The sequence below is a fragment of the Crocuta crocuta genome, unplaced genomic scaffold (genome assembly GCF_008692635.1).
Source record: "Crocuta crocuta isolate KB4526 unplaced genomic scaffold, BGI_CrCroc_1.0 scaffold25, whole genome shotgun sequence".
Lineage (NCBI taxonomy): Eukaryota > Metazoa > Chordata > Mammalia > Carnivora > Hyaenidae > Crocuta > Crocuta crocuta.
This window is the reverse complement of record NW_027532015.1, coordinates 20,927,402-20,948,186: the sequence shown is the minus strand read 5'-3', so window position 1 is coordinate 20,948,186 and position 20,785 is coordinate 20,927,402. Positions and strand designations below refer to the sequence as shown.

At 35.6% G+C, this 20,785-nt stretch overlaps 1 protein-coding gene across 1 annotated transcript in view; it reads left to right on the top strand.

Annotated features, from left to right (window-relative positions):
- Positions 1–11,135, top strand: part of LAMA2 (laminin subunit alpha 2) — a 500,973-nt gene extending 489,838 nt beyond the window's left edge. The window contains exons 60-62 of the mRNA XM_077775991.1: positions 766–896; positions 3,001–3,223; positions 10,782–11,135. Coding sequence (XP_077632117.1) covers positions 766–896; positions 3,001–3,223; positions 10,782–10,939 — 512 coding nt within the window. The 3' untranslated portion in view covers positions 10,940–11,135. The remainder of the gene's footprint in view (positions 1–765; positions 897–3,000; positions 3,224–10,781) is intronic.
- The last annotated feature ends 9,650 nt before the right edge of the window (positions 11,136–20,785 follow it).

Below are 20,785 nucleotides of genomic sequence, written 5' to 3'. Positions count from 1 at the left end.
CAGTAGAACAATAAGTTTGTCACACAATAGATGCTACCCTTCATTGGAGACAACTGGGGTTACACATAGCATTTATTTCTTGCTTAATAAATAGAAGACATGCAGAAAATTGCCATAGTTCTTCTCTAATATGCCATGCAGTTGATGTTGTCTAGGTCTGCTCATATTGAATGGCTTTGTTTCTAAGAGGCATGTCTTAAATATTTCCTAAAAGATTAAATAAATCAATGAATCAAATATAGGAAATTATAGAATTACCTGGATGAATTGGAAAAAATCTAGTTATGTCCCAGAATCTTCTCCTTCAGAATGTGCTTGCAGTTCCTTTATTTAAAAAATAAATGGAAACAGTAATGTTAGAGTGGCCTAGTAAAATCTTACTGAATAAACTTGACTGAATCCAACAGTAAGACTTCCAACATAACTATACATTGCTATGAGATTCTTTTTGAGTCAGTCTCAGTGTGTTTTATTTATTCAACAACTATGTATTCAACTACCCTGTGTGCCAGATACCTTGGTAGGCACAGTAATAAAATTGCCCTCACAGAATCTACATGCTAGGAGGGAAGACAACCAAGAAAATAAGCAATAACTTTAAAGTGTTATATGATACAGTGGTAGAAGTACAGGCCGTAGGAGAGTCTGGAACTTATTATAATTGACTAATATCTGAGTTGAAATCTAAACCATTGCACTGTACAAATTTAAATTAACAATACCTTAACTCTAATCCACAATTTTTTTTAAATCCTTGTTTTACAGTTGGTGGGTTCAAAGTGGGATTGGACCTTCTTGTAGAATTTGAATTCCGCACAACTAGAACCACTGGAGTTCTTCTGGGAATCAGCAGCCAGAAAATGGATGGAATGGGTATTGAAATGATTGATGAAAAGGTGAGTGTCAGCTATCCACATATTTCTGATTTCCTCATGATGTTGTTGTTCCTATGTAGAACATCTATTGTGAAGCCTTACCGTATTCTTTGTTGGAGAGAGCTAAATTGTGTTTTTCTATCCTTCTAGATTATCTCTAATGTGTGTTTTCAACACTTATTCTGAAGACCAGTGTAAGCTTTAAATGTGCTAATTCTACAGTAAGCCAATTGTGTTGACACATAATGGGCCAAATAGTTTTAGATCCCAAGCTCTTACTTGTTGCTAAAAGCACACTGATATCCTCCTCTTTGTGAATACACTGCATGTAAAACTATAGATTCCAATGGGTAAAAAAGGAGGGGGCCTCGATTGTCTAAAATCAGTCTTTTCCTCTTATAACACAGTAGGTACATCTCAGAGGTCAAGGTGGCTAGCTGACACATCAGTTTCTATTTAAAAATCATCCAGATACCATTTCAAAAAATTATAGATTTATACTAAATTTATGTCAACATAATGTATTTTGTCAATTTGCTTATAATGGGTAAGCTCATTCTAAACACCTCTCTGGCCCCTGCCTGCCGATGAACAGCCACCTGCAGCCAGATGACTTGTGTATATACTTTGTACCGCAGGCAGCAGGTAAAAAGAGGCAGGCAAAGCAAGAAGTTGCCCACGTTTTCTATCTGGCTCTTAACTAGGAAACATGCTTCACCCCTGTGGATATTTCCACTCATACACTGCTCCTGCCTCCCAAGAATGAAGACCACATAGTGACCTCAAATATGCTTTCTGTTGCCTCCATCCTTCCTGATGTCTTCAAACCATCCTCAAAGGCAATAAAGCAAAAAGATCCAGGAGCACAGAGGCAGGGAAGGGTGACAGATAAGCAACAATTCATGGCTTTGCCAGATTTTCAAACACATTCACTACATCTTTTGTTGGAGTTCGCTTCATTTCATCACCTGCTTTTAACCAGTGACTATCAAGTTCCATCACAATGTGTGTGTATTTCTCACCAAGTGCTGCTCTTACAAACTCCACCCTATATAGGAAAACCTTAATATTGACATCCCTGGTTAGTTTACAAACTTTTCACCTTTTGCAGTTTTTCATCTTTTAACAAAATCTTTTTCTTTTACCTTGTCAAACGTGTTGGAAGCCTGACTATTTTTAATGCTTCAGTATGTTTCTTTTCTTCATCAGCTTCAAAAGAATTTTGTCATCTCAAATTTCAGGGACTGTTCCATGTTACTGAAAACAGGTTTTTCTCATTTAGACATGAACTTCCAATCTAAGTTCTACATTGTTAAGAATTTAACTGGCCTTCTGGCTCAAAGACTCTGGCACCTGTGACATGAAGCTTGCCCAAAAAAGTAATTTATGTTATTCTCAATCCTGCATATAAAATAGGATCCCTGAAGGAAAAAAAAAAAAAAAGAATACATACAATTAAAACATCAAAAGCTTACATTTTAAAAACCCAAGAATCCTCTAAAATGAATTTGTAAATCAAACTAATGAATCACTCTAAACATCTTTTAGAAATTTTATAAGGTTCACTAACAGCTCTCATAGTCTATAAGGATCTATGGTAGAATTTGTCCCTGTGTATACAAGGTCTTTTTATTTTTTGGACTCAAATTGGACTCAAATTATATATCACATTTTCTGAAAGCAGAATTATTTTAATTTTTTTAATGTTTTATTTATTTCTGAGCAAGGGAGGGTAAGAGAGGGAGACACAGAATCTGAAACAGGCTCCAGGCTCTGAGCTGGCTGTCAGCACAGAGCCCAACGCGGGGCTCAAACCCACGAACGGTGAGCTCATGCCCTGAGCCAAAGTCAGACACTTCACCGACTGAGCCACCCAGGTGACGCTGAAAGCAGAATTATTACTAGCTTCATGCATCTTGCCCCAAACAAAGAACCTACTTTGTGATTTCTGGTCATTAAACTGTGTTTTAATTTCTGTTAAAATATTTTAAATGTCTCAGATATGTTCATTTCTAACTATTCCAGCCAATGCGTTTCCTAGAGAAATAACAATTTTTGCTACACAAACCATCACAAAACCTTTCTAATGAAAGCATCTGTGACTGTTCAATTTCCTATTTGCTAGCTTATGTTTCATGTGGACAATGGTGCCGGCCGATTCACTGCTGTCTATGATGCTGGGATCCCAGGGCATTTGTGTGATGGACAATGGCATAAAGTCACAGCCAACAAGATCAAACACCGCATTGAACTGACAGTAGATGGGAACCAGGTGGAAGCCCAGAGCCCAAACCAAGCATCTACATCAGCTGATACAAATGACCCTGTGTTTGTTGGAGGTTTCCCAGGTGAGCCTTATCTACTCTAGAAAGAATTTCTTTGTTAGTAGATTTAAAATATTTATATATTTAAAATATTTATATATTTCTATAAATATGTCCAAGAATGTGTGCTTAAGTATACTTCCTAGCTTTAGAATCTATACCCATAAATAACGCATGAAATTTCCAGTGTGTAAAATGAGCATATTACTTATATAAACCACATGGGACTGACTTTACATGCTAGCCTCCAAAGTTTCATTCATGAGGAGATGGGGGCTAGAGGAAATGAATTTGGCTTATAAAAGATATGAGGCATTTAACAGTCAGAGTTGGTGTTCTTTCTGATTTTTTGAAAATCAGTATACCAGAGGAATCATAAAATGTTATGGAACTTATTTCCTCAAGTTCTGGAAATCATTGGGTTAAACACAGCTAATTTCCCCCTTAGGTTATTATAGAGTTTCTATTTATATTACAAAGAAACCTAAGCAATAAATCTGCATTCAAAACCTCTGTCCAGCACATTAAGTAGAGCACATAAACCACAGAGTTACCTAAAGTGCCCATAAACAAGAGTGCCCAACTTGATGAGAAATAACCCAACCACCTCTTTATAAATACTGTAATAACACAGACTCTTGGAATGGTCTTTCAGCATTTTGGCAAGAGAAACTGTCGTTCCCATGTAAAGTTCCTCTGCTTTATAAAACAAGCAAAAGATTGATTCAGCAGTGGTTAATGGAGGAAAAGATATAGGAGAAATGGGGACCAATTCAGAGCTCATTTTTCCAAAGCTGCTTCTGGGTTTGAAAAGGGACCATCTCTGTTTCAATCAGGATAACCCCCAAGACACTTTGAAGGAGATAATGTATTTCTCCACTTACACTTTATGAAAAGGGATCCTAGTTAGCACCAGCTAGGTCTGCTGAAAGAATGGAGCGTCTCCTTAACAAAAAAAATATTTTGTGTGAGTTTTCATCCTACTTTACCTTTTGGGAAATAACTTTTACAATGTAAGAAAGTAATAAAGTCACCACTAAAAGCCCATGTCCTAATTCAGTAAAATATTTGATCAATTGATTTGTTTCATTAAATAAAATTCCATCATATATCATAGCTGTAAACCTGTTCATCCCAAACCAAATTTTTGCTATCTGAAGATTTACAATTCTACATCTCTCCAAATTTCATAATATATAACTATAGAAACTCTACAAGTTTATCTGTTAGCAAAGCTAAGCACAAAATCACTAACTTTTCTTAAAACAGGCTCTTAAGAAACTTTCAGCAAAGATGTCAGAGAGTACTCTAAGCTCACTTCATTCAACAGATACAACTAGATAACACACATTATCAGTGTAAACAATCCAGAAATGAACTGAAGACTGGAAGAAAAAAACCCACAACTAAATGTAGAGAAGAGGTCACATGGAAAAGGGTAGAAAGGGTAGAGATGCAGTGAGGAGTTCAAGGACCACAGGCCCTTGGTAGAAGTGAGAGAGTCATGGGTATATATTGGGGAGAGACACAGACTTTCACAGTGGGGAGTCTGCATGGGGAAGTCAAATCCCTGTAACGTCTGGCTTTGAAAACCAGAGAGGCCAAATTTTGTGAGTTCTTAAAACAGCAAGACTCAAAGCCTAGAACCTTAAAAATCAGCAGACTTGGCTCTGGGAGATCCAAAAGGATGATAAGAAACTGAGTCCCCACCCTTCAAGAGACAGCACAAAAAAACAGCCCACAGAAATACAACAGAGAAGCAACAGTTTGAAAAACATCTGGGGCATAAGGTAGGGGAGTTATTTACTGTCCCAGAAGGACAGAGATTGCTGGGAGACTCCTCCAGAAATCAAGCACCATTGCCTTTCCCTACCCCCCAGCACAGCCACCTGCAGGAACTAGTGCGGTCCCAACTGTTCCCAACTTACACCAAGCCCCACCCCCTCCAGCCCAGCCTGCTTCAGTGTTGGCTCTGCAGATCCCCTCCCTCAGAAAACCAGGTGCAAACCTTGCGAATACTGCATCTTCCTACCTCATGTTTTGCAGGACTTTTGTCCCAGTGGCAGTGCCCAGTCATCTCCCAGAGAGTGCATGCACACCTTGTTAACACTGTGCACCTTGTTCATGCACGGTTTGTGGATTGGCCTGGTCTCAGCAGCAGAGATATGTTCTCTCAGGGCAGATAACCAGCTCCCCATTGTTAAAAGTGCATGCCTGCCCACTACTTTCAAGAGCAGTAGACTTAGCTGACTTTGCTAACACACAGAAACAGATATAGAGAGTTAGACAAAATGAGGAGACAGAGGAAAATGAAAGAACAAGACAAAATTATAGCAAGAGACCTAAGTGAAATGTAAATAAATTCTCTACTAGGCATATTACTTGTAATGATCATAAAGATACTGGACTTGAAAAAAGAGTGTAGAACATCATGAGACCCTTAACAAAGAGATTAAAAAAAAGATCAGAGGTGAAGAACACAATAATTGAAATTAAAAATACACTAGACAGAATAAATAGCAAATTAGAAGAAGCAGAACAAATCAGCAACTTGGAGCACAGAGTAATGAAACATAATCAACCTGAGCAGGTGAGAGGAAAAAATATGCAAAACAACAATAGACTTAGAGAACTCAGTAACTCTGTTAAGAGTAATGCATTCACATTATAGGTATCCCAGAAGGAGGAGAGAGAGAAAAGGGGTCAGAGCATTTACTTGAAGATATAATAACTGAAAACTTCGCAAACCTGGGAAAGGACACCGAAATTCAAATCCAGAAGGCACAAAAATCCCCCAACAAAATCAACACAAGGAGGTCCACACCGAAACACATGGTAGTAATTCAAATGACAGAAAGCACAAAGATAGCAAAAATCAGTATATCTGTAAAAATTCAGTCAATGGACTCACAAAATAAAAGGATGTAAAGTATGACACCATATACCTAAAATGTGTGCAGGGCAGGGAGAGGAGTAAAAAATTAGTTTAAACTTAAGCAACCATCAAGTTAATGTAAACTGCCATATGCAGATGATGTTATATACAAACCTAATGGTAACCACAAATCAAAAACCAGTAACAGATATGCAAAATATAAAGAGAAAGGAATCCAGTGTATCACTAAGGAAAACCAATTTATGATAAGAGAAGAGAGCAAGGGAAGAAAGGAACAGAGAAGATCTACAAAAGCAACCACAAGACAAATACTAAAATGAAAATAAATTTTTACCTATCAATAAATACTTTGAATATAAATGGACTAAATGCTGCAATCAAAAGACATAGGATACCAGAATGGATAAAAAAGCAAACCCCATCTATATTCTGCCTACAAGAGACTCATTTGAAACCTAAAGACACCTGCAGATTGAATGTGGAGGATGGAGAAATATTTTTCATGCAAATGGATATGAAAAGAAAGCCAGGGTCGCAATACTTGTATCAGGCAAAATAGACTTTGAAACAAAGAGTTTAACAAGAGGCAAAGAATGACACTACATAACAATAAAGGGAAAAATCCAACAAAAAGATATAACAATGGTAAATATTTATTCACCCAATATGAAGCACCCAAGTAACAAAAATTTTAAAAGCTACTAACAGGTATAAAGAAACTAATTGATAATAGTACAGTAACACCCCTTTTTAACACCTTTTTTTTTTTAATCAATGGACAGATTATCAAAACAGAAAATCAATAAGGAAAGGGTGCCTTGGACAACAGGGATTTAACAAATATATTCAGAACATTCCATCTTAAAACAGCAGAATACCATTTTTTAAGTGCATATGGAGCATTCTCCACAATATGTCACAAATTAGGCCACAAAACAAGTCTCAACAAATATAAAGAGATCACAGTCATACCATGCATCTTTTCTGACCTAAATGCAATAGAACTAGAAATCAACTACAAGAAAAAACTTGAAAAGAAACACAAATACATGGAAGTTAAATAACATGCTACTAAACAATGAATTGGTCAACCAAGAAATCATATAAATTAAAAAATACATGGAACAAATGAAAATGAAAACTCAATGGTCCAAAATCTTTGAGATCCTGCAAGTTGATTACAAGAGGGAAGTTTATAGCAATATAGGTCTATGTCAAAAAGAAAAAAAATCTAAAATAAACAACATAACTTTATACCTAAAAAAAACTATAAAAAGAACAACAAACTCAAAGCCAACAGAAGAAATAATAAAAATTAGCACCAAAATAAATGAAATAGAGACAAACAGAAATAAACAACAAACCAAAAGAACAGATCAATAAAAGTAGTAGCTAGTTCTTTGAAAAGATCAACAAAATTGATAAACTTCTAGCTAGTCTCCAAAAACAAAGAGAGAGAGAGAACTCAAAGTCAGAAATTAAAGAGAAATAACCCAAACCACAGAAATACCAAAAATTATAAAATACTATGAGAAATTATATGCCAACAAATTAGATAACCTAGAAGAAATGAATAAATTCCTAGAAACATGTAAGCAGCCAAAAGTGAGTCAGGAAGAAATAGAAAATTTGAACAGACCAATTACCAGAAATGAAATTGAACCAGTAACCAAAAAACTTCCAACAAACAAAAGTCCAGGACCAGATGGCTCCACAAGTGAATTCGACAAAACATTTAAAGAGGAATCAATACATGTTCTTCTCAAACTTCAAAAAATAGAAGAGGAAGGAAGGATTCCAATTTCATTCTATGAGGCCACCATTACCAAAAACAGAATAAGATTCTACAAAAGAGAGAGAGGGAGAGAGAGAGAGAACTACAGGCCAATATATCTGATGAAAATAGATGCAAACATTCTCAACAAAATACTAGCAAACTGAATCCAAGAATACATTTTAAAAAATATTCACCACAATCAAGTAGGAAAGGATAAAACCGTATGATCATTTCATGCAGAAAAAGCATTTGACAAAAAATTCATTCATGATAAAAAGCCTCAGCAAGTAGGTTTAGAGGGACATACCTCAACACAATAAAGGCCATGTATGAAAAACCCACAGTTAACATTGTGCTCAATGGTGAAAAACTGAGAGTTTTTCCACAAAGGTCAAAAATAAGACTAGATTGTTACTCTCACTACTTTTCTTCAATCTAGTACTGGAAGTCCTAGCCATAGCAATTAGACTTAAAAAGAAAAAAAAAAAAAGAGGAATAAAATCCATCCATATTGGTAAGGAAAAAGTAAAATTTTCACTATTTGATGACATGATACCTATATAGAGAAAACCATAAACTCCACCAAAAAGGATAAAACCTACTAGAATTGATAAAGGAATTCAGTAAGGTTGCAATATAAAATCAATGTACAGATGTCTGTTGCATTTCTATACACAATTAATGTAACAGCAAAAAGAGAAAACCCCATGTACAAGCACCAAAGAATAAATATACCTAGGAATAAACTTAACCAAGGAGGAGAAAAACCTATACTCTGAAAACTATAAAATCATTGATGAAAGAAATTGAAGATGACACAAACAAATAGATAGTCCATACTCATGGATTGGAAGAACAAATACTGTTAAAATGTCCATACTACCCAAAGCAATCATCAGATTAAAACAATCCCTATCAAAATACTAATTGCAGGGGTGCCTGGGTGGCTCAGTTGGTTAAGCGCCAGCTTTGGCTCAGGCCAGGATCTCATGGTTCATGAGTCTGAGCCTGCAACAGGCTCTGTGCTGACAGCTCAGAGCCTGGATGGAACCTACTTCAGATTCTGTATCTCCCTCTTTCTCTGCCCCTCCCCTACTTGCGCGTGCGCTCTCTCTCTCTTTCCCTCTCTCTCTCTAAAATAAACATTAAAAATTTTTTTTTAAAAACTGTGTTTTCCACAAACCTATAACAAACAATCCTAATTTCAAAAAAAAAAGATACTATTTTTTAGTAATCTCCACACCAAATGTGGGGTTCAAACTCACAACCCTGAGATCAAGACTTGCACACTCCACCAGCCACCCCAACAATCCTAAAATTTGTGTGAAACCATAAAAGACTACAAATAGCCAAAGCAATATTTAAAAAGAAACACAAAGCTGAAGGTATCACAATTTCAGATTTTAAGTAGTATTACAAACCTGTAATAATCAAACCAGTATGCTACTGGCACAAAAATAGACACATAGATCAATAGAATACAAAGCCTAGAAATAAACCCACAATTAATATTTGACAAAAGAGGCAAGAATATGCAGTAGGAAAAAGTCTCTTCAACAAATGGTGTTGAGAATACTGGGCAGTTACATGCAAGAGAGTCAAACTGGACCACTTTCTTAAATCACACACACACACACACACACACAAACACACACTCAAAATGGATTAAGCACTTAAATGTAAGACCTGAAACTATAAAATCCTAGAAGAGAGCACAAGCAGTGATTTCTTTGACATGGGCCATGACAACGGCTTTCTAGATTTGTCTCCTGAGGCATGGGAAACAACAGCAAAAATAAACTATTAGGATTACATCAAAATAAAAAGTTTCTGCACAGCCAAGGAAACAACCAACAAATTAAAAGATAGTCTACTAAATGGGAGAAGATATTTGCAAATGATATATCTGATAAAAAGTACCTAAAATATATAAAGAACCAATACAACTCAGTACCCCAAAACCAGATAATCCGATAAAAAATGGGAAGAAGACATGAACAGACATTTCTCTAAAGAACACATACAGATGGCCAACAGACACATGAAGAGATTGCTCAACATCACTCATCACCAGGGTAATGCAAATCAAAACCACAATGATATATCACCTCTCACTATCAGAATGGCTAAAACTGAAAAAACAAGAAACAACAAGAGTTGGATAGGGTGTGGAGTAAAACGAACCTTGGTGGGAAGGCAAACTGGTGCGGTCACTGTGAAACAGTATGAAGGTTCTTCAAAAAATTAAAAATGGAACTACCCTAGGATCTAGAAATACTCAAATACAAAAATACTAATTTGAAGGGATCTATGCACCTCTATGTTTATTACAGCATTATTTACAATAGCCAAACTCTGGAAGCAGATAAATGTCTGTCAATAGATGAACAGATAGAGAAGATGTGGATACACACACACACACACACACACACACACACACACACACCATGGAATATTATTCAGCCATAAAAAAGAATAAAATCCTGTCATTTGCAACATAGATAGATCAAAGGGTATAATGCTAAGCAAAATGAGCCAGAGAAAGACAAATAATATAATGATTTCACTTATATGTGGAATTTAAGAAACAAAACAAATGAACAAAGAGGGAAAAAGAGAGACAAACCAAAAAATAAAACCCCAAAACCAAAAACGCAGATTCTTAACTATAGAGAGCAGATGGTTACCAGAGAGGAGGTGGGTGAGAGGATGGATGAAATAGGTAAACAGGATTGAGAGTACACTTATCTTGATGAGCAGAGTTATATATGGAATTCTTGTATCACTATATTTTACACCTGAAAATAATATAATACAGTATGTTAACTACAATGGAATTAAAATTTAAAGAATACCTTTAACATAGAAGTTGCATTTCAAAACTGAGTCATTTTTGCTTTCTTTTGCAGATGGCCTCAATCAGTTTGGTCTGACAACCAATGTTAGATTTCGGGGTTGCGTCCGTTCTCTGAGGCTCACGAAAGGCACAGGCAAGCCACTCGAGGTCAATTTTGCCAAAGCCCTGGAACTATGGGGCGTTCAACCTGTATCGTGCCCAGCCAACTAATAAGTTTAACTCCAAGAAAGGTCCTACAAAATAAGTATAGCAATTAAACAAATATATCTTACCTATATATGTTATTAAAACTAATTTGTGCATGTATATTGAATTCTTTCTATACTCAGATGGTGCTAATTCAGATACCAGACTGAATTTAAATTCAAGTCCATGAATATTAAACCAATTATTTCATTCTAAATAAGTGCTTGTTTTGTGTGATTTTAAAGATGAAAGGCAACTGACCATAAATTATTGAATTTGCAACACGCCTTGAAGTCATCTCAAGAAAAGTTCAGGTGTAATTGGCGAAAGCAACTTTTTGTTTGTTTTTACTAACTCCTGTTAATACTTTTTTCATCCTTTTCCATGTACATCAGCTTTGGCTTTCCATTCAGGCCACCGAAAACAATAGATTTTGCATGTTTGGGAGGAAGTCAGCTCCTTTACTCCCTATGTTTGAGAAAGCATTAGCAAATCATTTCCCTGATGCAGGTTTATTATTCGGGAGTTTAACTAGCCTTATGAGTGAATACTTTTTTTTGTGCTGAGCATGTATTTAGAGAGTATAGATCAGATTCTGGCCAGAGAGCTTAATTACTTGATTTTCTTGTTTGATAATGATTTATAGGCTTTGGGGAGACACCAGAACCAAGCTCCAGAATGACAATTAAGCACACATTTGATACTACATTACTGAGACTATGGACTCCTTAAATTTTCAGTGAATATCACAGTACACATAATCACAAAGGAATAATGCTGAAATGCATTTTTACTTGCCAGGAAACAATAAACTAGAAACTTAAAAGAAGTACTTTGCTGAGTCTTTTTGAGATGTAAGTTGACTTAACAAATTAATTTCCTAAAAATGTCTTTGTTTAGTTCCTCTTTTATCCACTCTTTCAGTCATCTTCAAAGGGGTCTATGAGAAGACTGATCTAGATTTTATTCATCAGTTTAAGAAGGAAGTGTTTCATTTGCCATCTTCAGTAGAAATAGTTGTAGTCTAATAACGCTGACCGTATAAAAGAACAGACTGCCTTCATATGGTAATCTTAACAAAAGAAGAATAATCCTTTTTGACAGTGCTATCCACAAGGGAAAAGAAGGTGCTGTTCCTAATCAAGGAGATGGCAAACACACTCTTAGCATTTCACATTAGCCAGTTGCTTGATACTATTTGCCTACACAACCACATTCTAGAGCAAGCAATTCTCAATCATGGCTCCCTTTTGGAATGACCTGGGAAGCTTGACTTGGTCTAGGATGTAGCCTTGGCATGAGTATTCTTAAAAAGCTTCCCAGGCGACTCTAAAGTTCCATCAGGAATGGGAACCACTGTTCTAAAGAGAAAAAATTATCCACTGTGCCAAATGAGTTGTAGAGTCCTCTAAGAATCTGTTGTTGACTTTGTCTTGGCCATTTCCTCATATAAAATATATACATACATATNAAAAATTATCCACTGTGCCAAATGAGTTGTAGAGTCCTCTAAGAATACATATTTATATGTATGTATATGTGTGTATATATATGAATATATGTGTACATATACATATACTCATATATATAAGATCAAGTTAATGCCTTTTGAGCCATCTTTAAGTCATAAAACTCTCTGAGAACCAATGTGTTTTAAAAGTGAAGATGTTCCTTCTCCACTGAACACTGACAAGATTTGGGCCTACCTGGATAATAAGTGGATAAACAGAAATAAAGATGCTAAGTTCCTAAATTAAAAGTAAATGCTTTTCTTTCCTGAAGCCTCAACAGAAAGAAATAATAACAAGTTTGAAAGCAACAGTACTCAATTAATAATACTATCAGAGTCAAGTTCTGTTGAAATTAATTTGTAGGTGGATGCCTCAGGTAGAGTTGGAAGGGCTCTTTAAAATAAAATAAATACAGTGATTCTCAACTCTTGCTAGACATTAAAATTGGTTTAGGTACATAAAAAAAGAAAAGAATCTTATATCTGGATATCACCCCAGACCTTAAATAGTCTCTGGGTAGGCCTCTGGCATTGGCATTTTCTAAACATCTCCAGCTGATTCTAATGTGTGACTAAGGCTGAAAACTTGGGTTTCTACTGCCTCTATATTTTATGGGGAAGAACTGGAATAAATCCAGAGAGAGTTAATGTGTGCTCAAAGTCCCATATGAGTTAAGTCTTCCAAAGGAGCCCCAAGAAAGCTGATCTGGACCCAAGCAGAATGCACCGAACCATGTATTGGCTAAATGTGTCCCAGACAAAATCCATATTCGAAAGTGGATCATGAATTTGCATGGACAAAATTTGTCCAAATTCTACAGTGAGAAATAAGGAAATGTTATGAACAGGGAAAGTTTCTCTCGCATATTTTAATTTTCTACCTCAAGAATCAGATTTTTATCCCAAAGCAAAACATTTCCTGCACCAACCTTAATCCCCTCAATAATTTCCTCACCTTCTTCCACCCACAGCAATCACGAAGAAGGCAGAATACTTTTCATTTATTTTTCAAACACCCACTCCTACCAGGTTGTCAACCTTCTTTAAGAAGGTGCTTTGCACTTCAGAAGAAAAACATTTATGAAGGGAGTTTTATTGAAGTTACCATGGTGAGCACAGCTGACAACAGAATATAAGGAGCCAAGCAGATTTCAGCCCCAAAGCTCTAGAACATTGCCAGACACTTAAAGTTTCAATTAGTGACTTTAAAAATCATAACCTTTTTCTCCTCCTTTGAAAGCCTGTTGTCTCAACTACAGAGCTCTTCTAGATTTTCTGCTTAATGACAGAGGAAAAGACTACTTTGACAAATTGAAAATCCCAATTTTATGTGAAATATTTACTGAATTATTAGGGAATAAAATTGGTATCTACAATTATTATGGAAAAAAATACAATAGTTTTCAAAAGTACAGAGCATAGTCTTCCACTACCACTTGCAAAAGATATGACTTCCAGCTAATGAAGGAATGCAAAGACATTTTTCAATGTCTTTTAATCTCTGTTGAATTGAGAGATACAAACCTATGTACTGTACTCATTTGCTTGACTGAGATTAGTACATACTTCAGACCCAAGGGGTACTTGAAGGGAACGGACCCTCCACCCCCCCAGGCTGCACCTGTATTTCTCTTATTTGGAATCTTGATATGCAGGTTAGTGACCCAGATTCCTCTTTGGCATTTGTGCCAGATGCCTAAGTGACATGAAATGTGTACCCATTTTCAAAGTGAGAGTGTTATGGCCTGAACTGTGCTCCCCGTCTCCAAATTCATGTGTTGAAGTTTTAGCCCCCAATACCTTAAAATGTGACTGTATTTGCAGAAGGGGATTGAAAAGAAGTAATTAAGGAAAAATGAAGGCATATGTGTGGACCCTAACCAAACATGACAGGTGTCCTTATAAGAAGAGACTAAGAGGGGCACTTGAGTGGCTCAGTTGGTTAAGTGTCCATCTTTGGCTCAGGTCATGATCTCACGGTCCATGGGTTCGAGCCCCGCATCAGGCTCTCTGCTGACAGCTTGGAGCCTGGAGCCTGCTTCAGATCCTGTGTCTCCCTCTCTCTCTGTCTTTCCCCAACTCATGTTCTGTTTATCTCTGTCTAAATAATAAATAAACATTACAAAAAATTTAAAGAAAGTGTAAGACACAGACAGATATAGGGAAAAGACCATGTGGAGACACAGAGAGAAGACAGCCATCTACAAGCCCAGGAGAGAGGCTTCTAGAAGAAACCAACCCTGCCAACATCTTGAACTTAGAAATCCAGCCTCCAGAATTGTGACAAAATAAATTTCCACTGTTTAAAGCCACTGAGTGTGTGGTACTTTGCTATGGCAGTCCTAGCAAACTAATGCAGAGCCTTTCTGCATAAATACATACATACATACATGCATCCATCCATGCATGCATACATACACACATACCTAGAACATGGGCATAGTTCAGGTTCCTTTAGAGTGACATGTACTTCAGAGAAATCAATTATTTTGACCAGTGACCATTATCACTTACATAATCAGAAAAACTTTGAGACTAAGAAAAATGAAAGAATATTCACAACATAAATAGAGGAAGTTGTTTTTATATGTGCTTTGGGATATTATGAATAGCTACATAGTAATCATAAATCAAAGAAATAATGTTCTTCTCATTACCACCACTTACTGAACTTCTCGGCAGAAGGGGCTCTCTGGAGAACTTTCCTGGTGTGTATATTCATGTTTGGAGAACTACTAATTTACCCTTGGACAAATCAAAGCCCTGCTTTTTTTTGGAAGGTTGTCTCTCTGGAGTCCAGCCCTCTGCAGGGACATACCTAATAATATAAAAGGCGGTAGCACTGGAGGTGGTGAAAAAGTAATTAGATTCTGATATATTTTGAAGATAGATTAGTGTTTCTATCAAAGTGAGAGTGTTATGATATAAACTGTGCTCCTCCCTCTCCAAATTCATGTGTTGACATTTTAGCTCCCAATACCTTAAAATGTGACTGAAGGGGATCAAAAGAGGCAATTAAGGCAAAATGAATATTGCCTATGGAGTATGAGAAAAATAAAGTACTAATAACTTCTAATCATCTGAAAGAATAGAGAAGGCATTATTTGGAGATGGGTCTTGTAGTCAAAGTGGGCCTTTTACAGAAAGGAAAACCAAGTCAGTAGTTTTACATATACTAATTTTAAACTTATCTATTAGATACCTAAGGAAATTGGATAATGAGTATTATTGAATAATGACTATTATCTGGTACTATTAGTACCAGAGGCAATTGGATAATGAGTCTTGGAGTTATAGGTATAAATATGGGAGTCATCAGGATATTGATGTTATTTCTAGCCACAAGATTGAATGAGATCACGATGGGAGTGAATGTAGATAGAGGACTATGGACACAACAAAATTAAGAGTATTAGGGTATGGATATCATAAAAATGCTCAGAATTTAGATGAAAGAAATGGCTGGGTATTCTTTCAGGGCAGTACTTTCTGTTGACTGAGCTATTTTACAACTCTCTAGTGTCAAAGGTATCTTGCAGATTTTTGTTTAATAGAAATAAAATTTTGTTAAATTCCTAGCAGTGCTATTGCTGGGTCATACGGGAGTTCTATTGTTAGTTTCCTGAGGAACCTCCACACTGCTAGGAATTTACCCAAGGGATACAGAAATGCTGAGGCATAGGAGCACATGTACCCCAATGTTCATAGCAGCACTCTCCACAATAGCTAAAACATGGAAAGAGCCTAAGTGTCCANAAAAAAAAAAAAAAAAAAAAAAAGAAATAAAATTTTGTCTGCTTGAAGGTAACAATTTTTTATCTGAGAAATCTTATCCCAATACTCCTTTATGTATATGTCTGTGTGTGTATAGATTCTCAAATGCTTTTTTAGACCAGTTCATCATCTTATTTCTTTTCTCATTGATTGAGTTAAATAAAATCTTTGACATGTGTTCACATTATATTTGCCTGAGAGTCATAAATATTTAACCTTTTGAAAACTATACTTTAGCAGGGCAGAAGGTGAGGAGGAGGAACCAACTGAATCTGAATAGCTTAAATCAAAACCAAATACCAAGTCACACAATGAGTTCATTTATGAGTGAATTTTCTCAATTCCCTAAGCATATGTTTTCATTGCTACATTTCTTGTGAAATAAATATTATTTTAGAAATTTGAAATAACATTAAGAGGGAAAAAAAAGCATAGAATTACAGCTTTTTATTTCACTTTCTCTTGATAATTTCTCTTTCTGGCTAGTCCAGCCTCCACTTTTACACACACACACACACACACACACACACACAACACCATCTCAGGGATTTGTTAATGTTGGAGCCAGGAGCAGATTATTTGTGGCCAGATAAACTACTGACTTTTAAATTCCTTTACAGAAATGTGGCCTAAATTTTTGACACTCAAACTCTTGGCATAACATCTAATCATAAAAACATGCATAGACTTTTTAATCAGTTTGTTACTTTTGAATTACATAAGTCAAAGACTTAAAATATTAGGTCAGCATATTAAAATTTTGTATAATTTATGATATAATATTTTCTAATAAAGCCATTATCTTACATATAAAAGAAGTCAAATTGACAAAAAAAAAAAAAACCCACAAAAGAAATATCTGAATAGAATGACAAAATTTGGAAAGTGTATTTTGGATTGGCTTACTTAAAATGCATAGAAGCTATCCAGCATACACGGAATTCATCAGAGGTACCCTGATGGGCACTTCAGAGAAACAGGCAATCATCCCTAAAACTGAAATATCAACATGAGATACTGCTGAGTGCAGATGCAGAAGGACATCCCATACATACTAAGATATGATGACCAGGAAAAACACACAAGATCAAGTATGAGCCCCAAATCAAAACTCACTGAACAGATGCTACAAATTATAGGTGACAATGTTTCACTGAAATCTACTTTGCATTGAAAACTCTATAGTGTATGTTTCAGGGTTAAAACTGTCAGAATTTGTTTAATGAAATAAGTGACAGTTCATGAATCTTCTCAGAGGTGTAGAATAAGCCAGCCAATCTTATTCTATATAAACAGATAGAAGAAAAGAGAGAGCTAAAAAAAAAAAAAAAATAGATTGTTACTTTTCTCATTTTAAAGGAAATGCGTATTTTTTAAAAATAATAAAAATTAAAAGCAATGCCCACTTTAAATATATAGTAAAGCAAATGTATTGAGAAATCTTTTGTTTGATCCTAATATACAGAATTATATCAATATTTTGATTAAAATTTTATCAATGTGTTGTACATCAAAAATGAATAAAAACTGTATATTCTGATGTTAGCAATTTTTATATTTTTATACAAATAGAATTGGTTTAATATTTTTCATTTTTTATTTTTCAATGACAATTAAAAGGGGAATTTTCCTACTGCATGCAGACACTTCTCAAAACTATTGTTACTGTGAATAACTTAATGCAGTAAATAAATACTTAACTGGACATAATTTAACAATTTATTTTCTCTTATAAATTGGTTTCTAGGGGTACCTGGGTTGCTTAGTATGTTGAGTGTCAGATTCTTGATTTTGGCTTAGGTCATGATCCCAGGGTTGTGGGATGGAGCCCCATTTTGGGATCTGTGCTGAGCATGGAGCTTGCTTAAGATTCTCTCTTTCTCTCTACCCCCCCCGCCCCTCTCTCCTGCTCACTCTAAAATTTAAAAATTGATTTCTAATGTATTAGAGATAATTATGATACATCATATACAATTTTTATCATCATATTCAATTTTTTAAAATTAAGGATCTGATGAAAATTTGCAGAATTTAACTTTAAAACAGTCACAACATCAAGGTGCCCAGTGTCTCTCTGTTGGGCAGTAAGCCTACTGAATAACTGAAAACTTGATGTAGGGATTATCAGAAACAGTAATATGGAGGAGTGGGGGAGAAATAGGATTAATAAGGAATTTTTTCAGGGAGATTAGAATAACAAATTTATTTTAAAATTATGTAATAATTCAAGTAATATTGGTTTAAACCAATGTAATGTGTAGAGCTAAACTGAATTCCTAAACTATGCTAGCATATTTAGAAGTATAGGTTAATAAATAGCTTTCCAAATGTGATTGTCCTAACTCTACCAAGTACCAGGGGGTTCAAGTGTGTCCAGAAGCTCATCTCTGAAAAAGTGCAGTAATAATAAAAAGGAGTAATGGCAGAACAAAGTTATTGAAGGAATAATTGAACAGAACTACAACAGGACCTTGAGGACACAAGATCCAGACACTGAAATCAAGAGTGTCCTCTTTGAATTAAAACATTGCCAAAATCCCTCTTCCTTAAAAGACTATGAAGAGAAGAACCCCATCAAAAGAAGAAGAAGAAGAAGAAGAAAAGAGAAAAGAAAAGAAAAAAGAAAAGAAAAAACTATTTGTTTAAATCAACCTTTCAATTAAGAATAAATTATTTCCAGGGGCACCTGGGTGGCTCAGTTGGTTAAGCGTCCGACTTCGGCTCAGGTCATGATCACACAGTTCGTGGGCACAAGCCCCACGTCGGGCTCTGTGGTGCCGGATAGCTCAGAGCCTGGAGCCTGCTTCAGATTCTGTATTTCCCTCTCTCTCTGACTCTCTACTGCTCATGCTGTTTCTCTCTCTCAGAAATAAGCAAAACGTTTAAAAATTTTTAAAAAAGAATAAAATATTTTCATGCTCATGGATTGGAAGAAATAATATTGTTAAAATGTCTATATTAACCAAAACAGATTTACTGCAACCCCTATGAAATTACCAATAGCATTTTTCATAGAACTAGAACAAACAATCCTAAAATTTACTGTATGGAACTGCAAAAGGCCTTGAATAGCCAAAGCAATTTTGAGAAAGAAGAACAAAGCTGAAGGTATCACAATCCCAGATTTCAAGATACATTACAATACTGTAGTAATCAGAACAATGTGGTACCAGCACAAAAACATATACAAATCAATGGAGCAGAATAGAAAACCCAGAAATAAATCTGCCCTGATATGGTCAATTAATCTATGACAAAGGAGGCAAGAGTATACAATGGGGAAAAGACAATCTCTTATTAATGGTGCTGGGAAAACTGGGTGGCTTCATGCCAAAGAATCAAACATGACCATTATTTTACACCACACATAAAAATAAAATTCAAGATTGATTAAAGATTTAAAGATGGGACCTGAAACCATAAAACCCCTAGAAGAAAACACAAGCAGTAATTTCTTTGACATCAGCAACATTTTTCTAGATGTATTTCCTCAGGCAAGGGAAACAAAAGCCAAAAACTACTGGGACTGTACCAAAATAAAAAAAAACTTTTGCACAGTGTAGGAAACCATCAAGAACACAAAATATCAACCTACTGAGTGGGAGAAGATATTGGCAAATTATATATCCGATAAGGGGTTACTATCAAAAATATATAAAGAACTTCTACAACTCAACCCCAAATACAAACACAAGTAACACAATTTTAAAAATGGGCAGGGGACCTGAATGGACACTTCTCCAAAAAAAGACGTACAGATGGCAAACAGACTCATGAGAAGATGCTCAACATCAGTAATCATCAGCGAAATCAAAATCACAATATCACATTACACTTATCACAATGGCTATAATCAAAAAGGCAAAATATAACAAGAGTTGGCAAGGATGTGGAGGAAAAGGAATTCTTGTGAACTGTTGGTGGGAATGTATATTGGTGCAGCCACTGTGGAAAACAGTATGGAGGTTCCTGGAAAAATTAAAAATAGTACTACCATATGATCCAGTAATTCCACTACTGAGTATTCAACCGAAGTTTTCTTTTGATAAACACTAATTAGAAAAGGTATATGCATTTCTATGTTTACTGCAGCATTATTTACAATAGCAAAGATATGGAAGCAGCCCAAGTGTTCATCGATAGAGGAATGGATAAAGAAAATGTGTTGTATATATATGTGTGTGTGTATACATGTATGTATGTATGTATACACACACACACATATATATACACACATACACAGCAGTATATACACACATATATATACACACACATACACAGCAGAATATTAACTCAGCCATAAAAGAATGAGATCTTGCCATCTGTGACATGGAAGGACCTAGGGGGTATTATGTTAAGTGAAATAAGTTAGAGAAAGACAAATACTATATGATTTCATTGTATGTAGAATCTAAAAAAACAAATGAATCAACAAACGAAAAAAAGGCAGAAGATCCATAAATACAAACTGATGGTTGTCAGAGAAGAGGGTGGAGGGGTGGGCGAAAAAGATGAAGGGGAGTGGGAGATACAGGCTTCTACTTATGGAATGTCTAAGTCAGGGGGATGAAAGTCACAGCATAGAG